This window comes from Poromitra crassiceps (assembly GCF_964638095.1).
Source record: "Poromitra crassiceps genome assembly, chromosome: 30".
NCBI lineage: Eukaryota > Metazoa > Chordata > Actinopteri > Beryciformes > Melamphaidae > Poromitra > Poromitra crassiceps.
Window position 1 is genome coordinate 2,266,511 of NC_139652.1, and position 15,000 is coordinate 2,281,510.

Below are 15,000 nucleotides of genomic sequence, written 5' to 3' on the forward strand. Positions count from 1 at the left end.
TTATTTTCCATTTTTGTGAATGATTTAGCTCTTCAAAGTAAGGCATCCAACATGGGAGTTAAAGCTGATGACCAGACTGTGGGCATATTATTGTACGCAGATGACATAGTCTTACTTGCTGAGTGTGAAAATTACCTGCAGATCATGTTGAACATTGTTGTCGAATGGTGCTGGAAATGGAGACTTATGGTAAATCAAGGCAAAACACACATTTTAGAGCTACTGTATTGGTCTATTTAGATTTGGGCCCCTCCTCTCGTCGTGTCGTTTGCGATGTCCTGACGCCAGGTATCCCAGCATGCTTTGCAAGGTGGTGCGCGACAGACGGCAGCGAGGAAAGGAGGGGCAATTTCGAAATCGACCAATTGAAGACGGAAATACAGCAAGGCAGCCAACCACGCTGTAGCAGGGGGGCAGGGCTGACTGGGCGATAGCGAGTATTTCGCCCACACCCCTTGGCGGTGTGTACGGCCCGTCATGTCAAAAAGCCTGAAAAGCCAGCAGCACAGGAGTACAGTGTGTCGTTGCTATGGAACAGAAGTACAGTGTGTCGTTGCTATGGAACAGAAGTACAGTGTGTTGTTGCTATGGAAATGCCGGTCCGCCACTTAAAATGTCCGTGCGGGAACTTGGATTGTTTTTTGTTTTATTTCTTCCCAATATTCGGTACACTGCTGTACTGGACCAGACGTCCAGTACCCAAAAAACTTGATGATTACGTGTACCGTTACACCCCTAAGAGAATATCATAGTTTTGGGGAATTAATACTTCTACATACGTTTTTACACCCCAGCGGACAACGCAGGAACGACCACAGAGCTACACTCAGCTAAACTAGAGCAGCTGTGGACGGCATCAAGCTGAAGAGTCCCCTGGGGCTACACACATGCACGCGCGTGCACACACACACACACACACACACACACACACACACACACACGTGCACACACACACACACACACACACACACACACACGTGCACACACACACACACACACACACACACACACACACAGACTGCGTGTTTAAGTGTGATGGTGGTGTGAGGCTGTGTCTGGGTGCCACCCACCCACAATCACAGCAGCTATTAATTAAACGGCTTCAGTGCGTCTGCTCTGCTCTGCTCTGCCGTGTGGGGAGGACATTTATGTGTCCCCTATGACTCTGTGCCCGAGTGTGTGTGTGTGTGTGTGTGTGTGTGTGTGTGTGTGTGTGTGTGTGTGTGTGTGTTGTGTGTGTGTGTTTGTGTGTGTGTGGTGTGTGTGTGTGTGTGTGTGTGTGTGTGTGTGTGTGTGTGTGTGTGTGTGTGTGTGTGTGTGTGTGTGTGTGTGTGTGTGTGTGTGTGTGTGTGTGTGTGTGTGCGCGCACGTGTTATTTATAGAACGCTTTTAGCAAACAGGATTGTCACAAAGTGCTTCACAGAAAACAAAGGACACAAATACAGATGAAAACAAGGACAAAAACAAGAACAGCTCCAACTCCTAGAAATGGGGCCACAGATGTGTGTGTGTGTGTGTGTGTGTGTGTGTGTATATGTGTGTGTGTGTGTGTGTGTGTGTGTATGTGTGTGTGTGTGTGCGTGTATGAATGTTGCCTGTACTAGCACACAGGTATAGCGATACACAATATATCAGCAATCATATCGGTATCGGCACATATCTTCAGTGCCTACTGCCCAGGTGGGGTATCTCGTCGTAAGGGCCTTTCTGTCTGTGTGGAGTTTGCATGTTCTCCCCATGCTCCCCCAGGGGGGTTCCTCCGTATATAACCCCCCCATTAAAAACATGCAGAAGATCAGATCGTCATCGTCATCCGACCAGTGACGACAACATCCGAAGTCGGTCCCCGGGCGCTGTACGAGAAAAAGCGACCACTGCTCCTGGCCTGCCCCCCGGAGGAAAGGACAAAGCCAGGATGGGTTAAATGCAGAGGACAAATTTCACCGGCCACCGTCAGCATGTGTGTGTTGTGGCCCTCCGTGCATGTGTTGATTGTAATCGTGTGACAATAAAGACGGGCTTGTCCGTCTGAAATCGTGTCGTATCGGCAGATGTTACTCACTTTTTTTAATCAGTATAGTCGGTCCGATGAGCATAATAACAGAAATGTTAATATTGGTTATCGTATCGGCCAACATTTTCATATTGAGAGGAAACAATGTGGTAAATCTATGATTTATGGGGCTTTTCCAAATGTTTTGGAAATGAAGAAAGACATCAACTTTTCAAATTGACAGTACATGTGTTTTTCAGTATGTACAACATTTGATTATCATAGAAACTTGTTTTTATAGAGATGACATCGTCATGACAGCAATGTCAATATCTGTTATTGCTATCGGCCAAAATGTTAATATGGGTGCATCCCTACAAAGGTATATGAGGGGATATGAATTTCACACGTCAAAGTAATGGAGCAAAAGCTTCTGCACACCTAAGTAACAGGTGCGTCGCCGTCGGAGGAGGGAAAACCCAACTGAATCAAAAGAAAATAACGTTTCAGTCCTAGAATCTGAAGAAGGTCTTAGGACCGAAACGTTTTTCTTTTCTGTTAAATACACTTTTTTGCATTTGGAGACAGTGTGCGGGAGTTATATTATTTTGATGCATCAAAGTAATGAAAGTTAATGATAAATTAGATCTGATAAAAATGCATGTGAATAGCAGAATTGGGTGATAGAGTGGAACCGCTTATAGTGATCAACCGCTTATATTGATGAAAAAGCTTGGTCCCAAATCATATACAGTTGTACAGAAAATGTTGGCAATCTGGCTTTTAGGTATTTTGCAGATTTGTTTTGTTTGTATTATTAATTAATGGATTGTTAATTTAAATTTTGCCAGTTCTCATTTGTTGACTAAATGTCCAAAAAGTAAATATATATTAATATATAAAAGTCAATATAAGCCCACGTTCACACCATACGCCGAAGCAACGCTCAAGCCACGCTGAAGCCACGCAGTTTCATTTCATTTCATTTCCTTGTTAACAGGCGCACGACAGCGCACGCTGAAGCGATCGTTCAGGATTCTGTTCTATTTTCCAAGCGTGAAGCTGCCAGGCATGAAGTCAATGGAAGTTGTGGGCAGGGTGAAGGCGCGCCGAGCTCAGTGCTGAGGAAAAGAGAGTGCTTCTTGTGTGGCCAGTTTAGCGTGAGCTCAGCTTCAGCGTGGCTTGAGCTTTGCTTCGGCGTCGTATTGTGTAAACAAAGCGTAAGGCTGCGTTCACACAAGGTGCACAAAAGGCGGCCGGCCGCTCCCAAAAAGCACTGCAGCTGGTGTTTTCATCAGAGAGGAGCTCTTTCAAAAGCTCAGAGATGTTCAGCTTTTCAGAACAGCGCTGGGTGGTGTGAATCGCCTTTTCCCAGCCGACCAATCGCAATCATAGAGACGCTGGCCATTTCCAATAGCAACAACAGATATGGAGAATGTGAAAGTGTCGGTGGAGAAATAGGATGTTTTAATCAGTGAATTGAATACATGACTGTAACAGCGATCATAAAGGCAGTATGGATTATACCAACCGGACATGTACTGGAAATATCTGGTAAGCCTTAGCTTGTTTCACAACACTGTGTTGTCTGCTAGAAGTGCTGACCAGCTGGTTAGTGAGCTAGTGGCTGCTAAGCTAAGCTAACGTCTGGTGACATTATCTTATCTTATTATTTTTGTTTCTCCTCACAAAAAGTGCTCCGGGCAGCACTTTTTCCACAGCAAAAAACAAACAAACAAACAAACAAACACACAAACAAACAAACAAACACACAAACAAAAGGTGTGAACCCAGCTCCGCTCTCTGTTTCACATGAATGGTAGATTTCAGTGTCTCTGTTCTGTCACTGAATAGACGGAGAAATGTGCGTCTTTTTCACAGCTCATTCTACTCTGCCAAGGAACTCAAAAAATCACAGGGAAATACTGATTTATTTCCCCCCAAAATGCAATATTCCGAAGTAGACTAGCTAGCAGTTCAGGTGTCAAGCTTACAGAAATCCTACTGGCCGTTGGCAAAAAAAATTATTGCAATGAAATGAAAAGTCAGATCTCTTGGATTGTGGCAGTGCACAGCTGCACACCTCTGGAAAAGATAAGCTACTCACTAAGGAAGAAGATGCATCTTTTCTATCAAATATAGCAACCTTTTTTCAACTACAGTACATGGAGAATCTCCCATCTCACACGACTGAATGATCATCTGCATGGTCTTGTTTGTCGGAGTAATACCCTGTTCAAGACAACTCAGACCACCGGAAGAAATAGGTTCCGCCCTGTGAAAAGTGAATTGTCCAGGCCGGAATTACAGCTCGGAAATTCGGGTATCATCCAGAGCTCCGCTTTGTCCGAGTTGACGTCACATCCACACATCTCGTCCAAAATGTTGCATTCCCGCCTCCACTTCCCAGAACCCTCCTTGGTTTTTCCCAGTGTTTTTCCCTCCGACAGGGAAGTGCAGAGTGAACGCAAACATGCCAGGGGCGGACGCTCCGAGATGAAACCTCCAGCGGTCCGTGTTGTCATGAAAAGGTAAAAGAGCAGTAGCGGTGTTTTGGGTAACAATGTAATTGTATTTATTTTTTAAATATTACAGATTATGAATGTGCAGATTCTAAGCTTTCAAATGATGTGTCACACATTGAAATCTGAAAATAGTTGAAGAACATAATTATGCTTATTTGAATGTTGGTACTCTTCAAAGCAACATTCAGAAGAAAATAAATTGCCCTGAAAGTTGCAGAAACAAGCTTAGTTTGCTAACAAATTATAATATCTAGTGATCCTAAAACTGTTGTTTGTTATATTGAGTGCGTTCTCCAACATCTGAACTTTTGTAATATGGAAAAAAGTGAAAAACATATTTTTCACACATATATATATATTAAAAAAAGATGTAACTGATTGAATGATTTGTGTGTGAGTTGGTGTTTCTCCAGAGCATGTGACAGTGTTGTCTGACCTGCAGGGATGATGCCGATGCGTAGCGAGCAGGGCAGCAGCGTGGCGTCTGGACTGTTGTGATCCACGCCTCCGTCGCTCTGCGTCCTCCACACCAGCCCGTGCACCACCTCACTGAACATGCCGTCCCCGCCCACACACACCACCCTGCAGGGGGCATACAGAATGACAGGTGAGCATTAGTCTCGCAGTAGCACAAGCCTTCAAAAGTGGTTAAGGACCACTGAGACAAAGACAAATGAGCTTGAAAGTGAGGTCACAGTGACCTTGACCTTTGACCACCAGAATCAAATCAGTTCATCAATGAGTCCAAGTGGACGTTTGAGCCAAATGTGACAATATTCAGTCAAGGCGCTCCTGTGATATTGCATTAACGAGCTAGAAAATGGCATTCGTGAGGTCACAGTGACCTTGAACTTTGACCACCGAAATGTAATCAGTTCATCCTTCAGTCCAAGTGGACTTTAAGCCAAATGTGAAGAAATTCCGGTATACATTTCAGGTATAATGCCAAGGTAACACCTGCCAGCTTTACCTGGCAGGTGTTACCTTTATTTGAGCCATTATCCTTTTTCACCTCAGCCATTTTGTGTCTAAAAGGCAGGAAGTAACACAGGTGCAAGCAAAAATATTTAACGAGGGGCCCCCAGCACTAGAACACCTAATTGCAAGTTGGAAACCCTCATTAATGTTTGCTTGCACCTGTGTTACTTCTGGCCTTTTAGAGTTTATTAACACATTGAATGCCAGCCATGTTTTCATTCCTGTAGGTAAGTTGTGCCAGGGGTGTTTTTGACGATTCTGGCTCATTTTAGAACAGCCGAGGATTCTTTTCTGTTAAGAATTCATGAACACCAATCATCTAAAAATAACTAATAGAATGTGTGCTTTCTCTGTCTAAAAGAGTTAGTTTGCAGAGTTAGTAGTTATGTAGATATTAGCCGTTGAGTACAGCATGGTTTCAGCGTCTGGAAATTTATTCAGAGATAAATGGCTTTTTGTGAAACAGTCACTTTAACCATTCATTTTTGGCATCAGTAAGACCGTCAGACATTCTAAACAATAGTTTTGAACAGTAATTTCCTCCATAACAACAGGAAACACCCCTCTCATTCAAACTCCTCCCTCCGTGTGTCTTCTCCTCCTTCCTCCTAACAGCGGGCGTGTGTGTGTGTGTGTGTGTGTGTGTGTGTGTCTCCAAACTCCTCCCTCCGTAGGTGTGGCTTTGCAGTGTTTTGTCACAGGCGAGTTTCTGTTGCCTCACAGATCCTAAAAAAAGAGAAGGGAATCGCAGGAGCGGGGAAGAGGAGAGGAGAGGAGAGGCGAGGGGGGGGGGGGTTAGACACGGGAGAGAAATTCCTTCGCGATCCCCTTCTTCCAATCTTGAGGCAGCCTACTCCGCTCTGCTGCTGCTCCTCTGGGCTGCTGCTGCTGGCGGCTCTCGGGCAGTCTGGCTTACTGTAAAAACGGGCTCGTTCGTTTCTTGAGGTGTCGGCTGAGAGCTTTGAAGAAGCTTTTGCGATTCTGGTCTTATTTATGCGCAAAGGTACTCGAGTGTGTGTGTGTGTGCGCGCGCGTGTGTGTGTGTGTGTGTGTGTGGGGGGGAGGGGATCTCTGTCCGTTCTGTGTGTGTGTCTCCGGGCTCCTGACTGTAAAATCGCCAAGCCTGCTTTTGGTGTACCGTGGCTGTGGCTTCTCTCTGTATCTGTCGCCACTTAGTGGTCGGTAAAATAGATTACACACATGCTCTTGCTCCTATAATTATCTCGAAGATGTAAAAGGGGTTGATTGATGTACCACCGTCAAAAAAAAAAAATCTTTATGTAAGACGAGTTAGTCCGTCCTTGGCACTCAAGCGCTGGATTATGTAAGACGAGTTAGGTCGTCTATGGCACTTAATGTGTTAAGCACTAATTAATAGGGGTGTCACAATATATCGTCCCACGAAATTTCGCGATAGTAAAACGTCACGATATGTATCGTTGAGATGAAATCTCATATCGTGAAATTTTTTTTTTTTTTTTTTTTTTTTTTTTTCAAAAGTAGACAAAGAAACGTCTTTGTTTGAAGTTCAATGTGTGGAAAGTAGTTCAGTTGAACAAGTCTCTGAAGAGACACATGAGAAGTTATACAGGAGAGAAATCATTCAATTGAGTTTCTGGCAAAACTGTTTACTTGACAGGAAAAACTGAAGATGCATAAAAAATAGACTAAGAAAAGTCTTGTTGTTTGAGTTTGAAGAAAAACTGAAGATGCATAATGAGAATTTATACTGCTGAGAAACCTTTTAGTTCAAAGTAAATCTAAGTGACGGTGTAACTCATTCTATTTCAAGATAAGCCTTATCTCCAATCTCATGTTTTTTCTAGTTGTTATTGTAATAACAATTTCCCACAACAGCATGTTTTGTATTTGTGCATTTCAAATAAAATACTACTTTTCCAGTCATATATTGTCATTATTCAAGTTTAAAAAAATATTGTTAAAATCGTATCGTATCGTATCGTTATCGTGAACCCAGTATCGTGATACGTATCGTATCGTGAACTGAGTGTATCGTGACACCCCTACTAATTAAACATGAATTCATGTACCCTTCTCGTAAAGTGTTACCAACATAATGTACAATTTCCTGTAAACTCACCCGTCGTATTTCTCCAGCTCCGCCTCTTTCCTCAGGTGGTCCCTGGCATGGTTAGCGTACTCCGTAACTATGGTGACAGACAAGAGAGCCTTTGATTTTAGATTGTTATCCCCCCCCCCCCCACACACACACACGGCAGGAAGTCTGTTATCCCCCCCCACACACACACACACACGGGCAGCAAGTGTGTGGCGATGCGGGAGACTTACCGATGACGTGCGCGGAGATGCCGGAGCGAGCGAACAGCGGGGCCACTTTCTGCTCGTAGATGCGTTTGCCTTGTTGCTTGCCGCCGTACGGGTTGATGTACACCAGCAGGTGTCTGGGTCTGCTGGCTGGAGGAGGAGGAGGAGGAGGAGGAGGAGGAGGAGGAGGAGGAGGAGGAGGAGGGGGGTGGAGTAATATACATCAGATCAGCAATACGTCTTCTTTTAGGGAGAAACTCGCCATAGAAAAGACTGTACAAGAAGCCAAAAACATTTCAAACACACTATTTAAAACTGTTTGAACTGTCTCACTAACAGCAAATTAAAAAAAAACGGATCTGTGATGTATTTTTGGCTGGCGTGAGACGGCCCTGTATTTGGGTTTGTCCACGCCGATTTAGTCACAGATTTACTCGCGGATTCAGTCGTCAGAGTAAACCCCCCCCGATTTTTTTATCCCATTTTTATCCCCCATTAGTGCTAATTTACTTTTATTTATCCTGGTTGCTGCTCCACCCTCTGCTGATCTGGGGAGAGCCGAAACTGGCTCCATGCTTCCTCCGAGACATGGGCAGTTAGCCAGCCGCTTCTTTTCACCTGACAGGGGAAGCTTCACCGGTAGGACATAGCACGTGGGAGGTTCACGCTATTCCAACCGGTTCCCCTCCCTCTGAACAGGCGCCCCGAACGACCAGAGGAGGAACCACATTAGCAACCAGGATATTGCATGTTTTTGGTGAAGGGGGTTCCTATATGAAGGAAACCCCCGGGAGGCACGGGGAGAACATGCAAACTCCACACAGAAAGGCCCTTTTGACGACCCCACCCGGGCGATGGGCAATTGAGGACATGCGGACGGGCACGCACTCCTTCAGCGTTCACAGCGTCCCAGGTGAGAATCGAACCCAGGACCTTCGAGCTGTGAGGCGACAGCGCTTACCACTGCACCACCGTACCCCCCCAGAGTTGTTGCTGTTGAGTGACGTCTGCTGCACGCCAATCCGAGGAGCCGACGTCTGCTGCACGCCAGACACCAATAGGCCCTGGTCCTGATGTGACTTAAGTCCAAGCCTCCCAGCTCATCAGACTTTTGATCACATTCAAACTGCCCGGCAGACAGTCTGGGCTTGGGCTATTGATCTACTTTTGAATGATCTAGTTGTGAATTGTTTAAGCCTAGTCCCTTGTTATGATTATGATTTCCATGGGACAGTATTCTTGTTTTAAGCCCCTCTCTTGTGCGTCTTCCTCGCCATATTTCGAGGCCGAGGGGAGTCATAGTGGGCAACGCTCATATGATGAACTCTGATTTAAACTGCTGAACTCTGATTTAAACTGCTGAACTGCTGATTTAAAGCTGCTGACGGCTTCAAATTCTTACATTTAAATGTCAGCAGTCTGCTGCCCAAGACGGATTTTATTAATGTGCTAGTTAATGATGACATTTTGGGCATTTTTGAAACATGACCCTAACTCAGATGTTGAACATTAACGGTTATAATCTCTTTAGAATAGACCAAAAAGCTAAAGGAGGTGATATAGGAGTTGTGATATATGTTAGAAAACATTTAGTTACACATGTCCTCACAGCCTCCTCTGTTCCAAAATGTTTTTGAGTGTATTGTTTTGGATATTTGTATCAGGGGGTGAGGCTCACATTGTAGTCACAGGTGTTTATCACCTGCCCTCTGCGCCAAAATTGGCTCTAGAGGATTTTGGGAAGGTATCGTCTAAATATGTCTCATTTGAACTGATAAGTGTTGGGTGACGTGCATTTAGACTGGCTCTCTGAGAGATCTCCACCATTCTAAAGCAGCTATGTTTAGAATTAGACCCGTCTCTCAACTCATCGAAAACCCCACAAGAATAACTACAAAAAAATCCTTCTAAATCCACTCTGATTGACATTGTACTAGCCAACAGACTCAAATGTCCTCAGAGAGGGGTTTTTGCATAAGGCATTAGTGACCATTGCCCCATAGCTTGTGTTAGAGTGGCCAAAGCTACTTCAATCATGAGAGACTAGTAAGAAGGTTCAATACACTTCAATGATACAATAAACAAATGAAGTTTGGCGTATGACTCCATGATATGATGATGCTCCTCCTGAGATGAGAGAGGAGGGCGTCAGTGCTGTATAGCAGGGAATCAGGGATACTCAACTTGCTTTGCCTGGGGGCCGCTTTTGCAAAATGACAGGAGGCCAGGGGCCAGTTAATAAACAAACATGAATAATATATTTCTTTCTGTAGTGGATTGTAGGTTTTTGGGGTATCAGTCGGAGTTTAGTCTGACAATTTTGTGCACACAGGATAGTTAGGTTAAGTAAAGTTAGTTAAGTACATATAGACCTTATTCGCTAACCCTGGACGGCACCATATTGTTGACATACCGTCCTGCGCGCACACAGCGCTGCAGCTGACAACTAGTAACATCCTTATTGTTGTTTCTGTTCCATTACAAAATAGCGATGGTAATGACACCAATAAAAAAAACACAGTTGTTGTTTGTATGCTGCCGTTAATGCCTGTAATAATAAACAAAAGAACGAGGTGAACAGACTTTGCTGTGAGGAGCTGTCAGAAAGTTTCACCTGTCTCTCCTAACTATCCACACATCTCCTGTGCTGCTGACGTATCCTCAGTCTCGCTCCCTTCACGTCTGAGGACGGTAGAGATAGAAAACAAACCACGGGGACTTTATTGCTGTCATTACTACAGCCATGCCTAACGCAGGTCACCATCCGAACACAATTGTAACGATACAGGTAACGCTAACGGCGGCTAGCTTCCTATAAACGCTGCTCTCACATAGGCTGTCACTTGAGAGCTGCTGCGTTATGTCGAGAATATGGCGGCGGTGGGCGTGGCAGTACGTGAGTGACGTCAATCGAATAAGGTCTATAAGTGCCTGGTTGGTGAGTAGGCAGGAGGCAAAACTTTATTTAACATTAGTTTTCATTGTGAATTAGAAAATGGTCGGGGGGCCACTTGGCAACCTATCGCGGGCCGCATCTGGCCCCCGGGCCGCAAGTTGAGTATCCCTGCTGTATTCACCTTACTGTATGTAGCCACGCCCATTTGACCCGGTTCTGTGGCCGTCCTACGACTTCCGGCAAAAAAAAAAAGAAAAAAAAATGGCTGGCTGCTCCAATATAATCTAACTCTGAATTAACTAATAGTTTAGCCAATTGTATGTAACATACCAAATAAAAGCAAACGGCAATGTCTAAGAATGCAATGCCACGTAACTGGCTCGTTAATTCTCGCATTCCAGGGAATTACGTTAACGTCTGCAGGTCTTATAGACGTAAGTGGCTTGAGCTGCGCTCGGAGGAGAGAAAACCTTCTGAAGCTTTCTTTGTTGGAGTCCAGGTATGTTTTACAAGAAAGTGCTCGTCATTGTCGACGATAACGTTATCTGACCTGGCTAACAGTGGATACTCGCTTGCTTGCTGTGTACCGAGCTCAAAGTAGTAGGCTACGTTTTTGTTTTACACCCTGCGCTGTCCGCTACAAAAACAACTCTCTTCTTCATGACGTTCTTTCATATTTGGCGCCGTGACCGCCGGAAGTGTTAGACGGACCCGGAAGAATTTGGCCCACTGTAAGCTCTGAACATAAGGTGAATAGGATGGAGAAGCCCCCATAGGGAGTTCTTAAGGAGTCATGACGTTGAAGGTGGCAGGGGAGGAGGCGGGGCCAAACAACTGCTTCAGCGATGATCACAGCAACTGTGACGCAACAACACATGAAACAAGGTGATTGGCTCAGCGGAAAAGCGAGGGAAAGGAATGGCTTGAGCTGATTGGCTATTGGCAGTCAGAGAGGGAAAGCGTGGGTGACTGTGAATGGACGGGAGGAGGCATGAAAGAAAGGGGGCGTGCTGATGAGGGATATAAATGAGGGATATACACGCAAATGCTGCATCAGGTATCAATATGTTAAGATGGATCAAGTTGCTATTTTCGATGTATCTTGCTATGGCCAGCGGAGTTGTAATATATTGTCATGTCTTTGAGTCGTTTATAAGCAAAATTATATTTTTTCCCCATACATTTTTTTGTACCGCTATTTTACATTGAAACACAAGGGGCTTGTGTTTTCCCCCTAAAAGGGGGTGGGGCCATATTGCAGATCTGATGTATAGACCTTCTGAATCAGCCTGTGGGTGTGTGGAGAGCTTCTTCATCAGCCTGTAGGTGTGTGGAGAGCTTCTTCATCAGCCTGTGGGTGTGTGGAGAGCTTCTTCATCAGCCTGTGGGTGTGTGGAGAGCTTCTTCATCAGCCTGTGGGTGTGTGGAGAGCTTCTTCATCAGCCTGTAGGTGTGTGGAGAGCTTCTTCATCAGCCTGTAGGTGTGTGGAGAGCTTCTTCATCAGCCTGTAGGTGTGTGGAGAGCTTCTTCATCAGCCTGTAGGTGTGTGGAGAGCTTCTTCATCAGCCTGTAGGTGTGTGGAGAGCTTCTTCATCAGCCTGTAGGTGTGTGGAGAGCTTCTTCACAGCCTGTGGGTGTGTGGAGAGCTTCTTCATCAGCCTGTAGGTGTGTGGAGAGCTTCTTCACAGCCTGTAGGTGTGTGGAGAGCTTCTTCATCAGCCTGTAGGTGTGTGGAGAGCTTCTTCATCAGCCTGTAGGTGTGTGGAGAGCTTCTTCATCAGCCTGTGGGTGTGTGGAGAGCTTCTTCACAGCCTGTAGGTGTGTGGAGAGCTTCTTCACAGCCTGTAGGTGTGTGGAGAGCTTCTTCATCAGCCTGTAGGTGTGTGGAGAGCTTCTTTATCAGCCTGTGGGTGTGTGGAGAGATTCTTCATCAGCCTGTAGGTGTGTGGAGAGATTCTTCATCAGCCTGTGGGTGTGTGGAGAGCTTCTTCATCAGCCTGTGGGTGTGTGGAGAGCTTCTTCATCAGCCTGTGGGTGTGTGGAGAGCTTCTTCATCAGCCTGTAGGTGTGTGGAGAGCTTCTTCATCAGCCTGTGGGTGTGTGGAGAGCTTCTTCATCAGCCTGTAGGTGTGTGGAGAGCTTCTTCATCAGCCTGTGGGTGTGTGGAGAGCTTCTTCATCAGCCTGTGGGTGTGTGGAGAGCTTCTTCATCAGCCTGTGGGTGTGTGGAGAGCTTCTTCACAGCCTGTAGGTGTGTGGAGAGCTTCTTCATCAGCCTGTAGGTGTGTGGAGAGCTTCTTCATCAGCCTGTAGGTGTGTGGAGAGCTTCTTCACAGCCTGTGGGTGTGTGGAGAGCTTCTTCATCAGCCTGTAGGTGTGTGGAGAGCTTCTTCATCAGCCTGTAGGTGTGTGGAGAGCTTCTTCACAGCCTGTGGGTGTGTGGAGAGCTTCTTCATCAGCCTGTAGGTGTGTGGAGAGCTTCTTCACAGCCTGTGGGTGTGTGGAGAGCTTCTGTGGGTGTGTGGAGAGCTTCTTCATCAGCCTGTGGGTGTGTGGAGAGCTTCTTCATCAGCCTGTGGGTGTGTGGAGAGCTTCTTCATCAGCCTGTAGGTGTGTGGAGAGCTTCTTCATCAGCCTGTGGGTGTGTGGAGAGCTTCTTCATCAGCCTGTGGGTGTGTGGAGAGCTTCTTCATCAGCCTGTAGGTGTGTGGAGAGCCCTTTGAAGCAGTCAGCATTTTGCAGCTGTACCGAGTCATGTTTGATGGATGTAGAGACAGACCATTACACCGTTTCTGTTCATCCTTTTTTATTGTTGTGTTCTTTTTCTTTTCTCCTCTTATTTCACCTCTCGCATTTCTTATTTATCTCATTGGCAGTTTTATTTATTATTGTTTTATTGCCTGTTAAAGCACGTTGCAACTCCATTGTAAAAAATGACACCCATAATGAAGTGGCATTATTATGTATTATTATTATAGTCATTATCAGTTATCTCATTCACCAGATGTCCCGGGTAATTCTTGAGGCTGCGTTAATGACCAACATTATGTCATCCATGGCAGCAGTGCTACACTGACCTTGGCCAGGCTAACGTTAGCACTGAACGCTGACTCAGTTCACTGCAGCTCTATGACAGCAGTGCTACACTGACCTTGGCCAGGCTAACGTTAGCACTGAACACCGACTCAGTTCACTGCAGCTCTATGGCAGCAGTGCTACACTGACCTTGGCCAGGCTAACGTTAGCACTGAACACTGACTCAGTTCATTGCTGCTCTATGGCAGCAGTGACCTTGGCCAGGCTAACGTTAGCACTGAACACTGACTCAGTTCACTGCAGCTCTATGGCAGCACTGACCTTGGCCAGGCTAACGTTAGCACTGAACACTGACTCAGTTCACTGTAGCTCTATGGCAGCAGTGCTACACTGACCTTGGCCAGGCTAACGTTAGCACTGAACACTGACTCAGTTCACTGTAGCTCTATGGCAGCAGTGACCTTGGCCAGGCTAACGTTAGCACTGAACACTGACTCAGTTCACTGCTGCTCTATGGCAGCAGTGCTACACTGACTGACCTTGGCCAGGCTAACGTTAGCACTGAACACTGACTCAGTTCACTGCAGCTCTATGGCAGCAGTGCTACACTGACCTTGGCTAGGCTAACGTTAGCACTGAACACTGACTCAGTTCACTGCAGCTCTATGGCAGCAGTGCTACACTGACCTTAGCCAGGCTAACGTTAGCACTGAACACTGACTCAGTTCACTGCAGCTCTATGGCAGCAGTGCTACACTGACCTTGGCCAGGCTAACGTTAGCACTGAACACTGATTCAGTTCACTGCAGCTGTATGACAGCAGTGCTACACTGACCTTAGCCAGGCTAACGTTAGCACTGAACACTGACTCAGTTCACTGCAGCTCTATGACAGCAGTGATACACTGACCTTGGCCAGGCTAACGTTAGCACTGAACACTGATTCAGTTCACTGCAGCTCTATGACAGCAGTGACCTTGGCCAGGCTAACGTTAGCACTGAACACTGACTCAGTTCTCTGCAGCTCTATGGCAGCAGTGCTACACTGACCTTGGCCAGGCTAACGTTAGCACTGAACACTGATTCAGTTCACTGCAGCTCTATGACAGCAGTGACCTTGGCCAGGCTAATGTTAGCACTGAACACTGACTCAGTTCACTGCAGCTCTATGACAGCAGTGCTACACTGACTGACCTTGGCCAGGCTAACGTTAGCACTGAACACTGACTCAGTTCACTGCAGCTCTATGACAGCAGTGCTACACTGACCTTGGCCAGGCTAACGTTA

The 15,000-nt window shown here is 45.9% G+C and overlaps 1 protein-coding gene across 1 annotated transcript in view; it reads right to left on the minus strand.

Moving 5' to 3' along the window:
• LOC310800655 (ceramide kinase-like) overlaps window positions 1–15,000 on the minus strand; it is a gene marked incomplete at its 3' end in the record, with an annotated part of 59,068 nt that overhangs the window by 13,098 nt on the left and 30,970 nt on the right. The window contains exons 4-6 of the mRNA XM_083663276.1: window positions 7,807–7,932; window positions 7,598–7,664; window positions 4,955–5,100 (exon numbers count right to left, since the gene is read on the minus strand). Coding sequence (XP_083519402.1) covers window positions 4,955–5,100; window positions 7,598–7,664; window positions 7,807–7,932 — 339 coding nt within the window. The remainder of the gene's footprint in view (window positions 1–4,954; window positions 5,101–7,597; window positions 7,665–7,806; window positions 7,933–15,000) is intronic.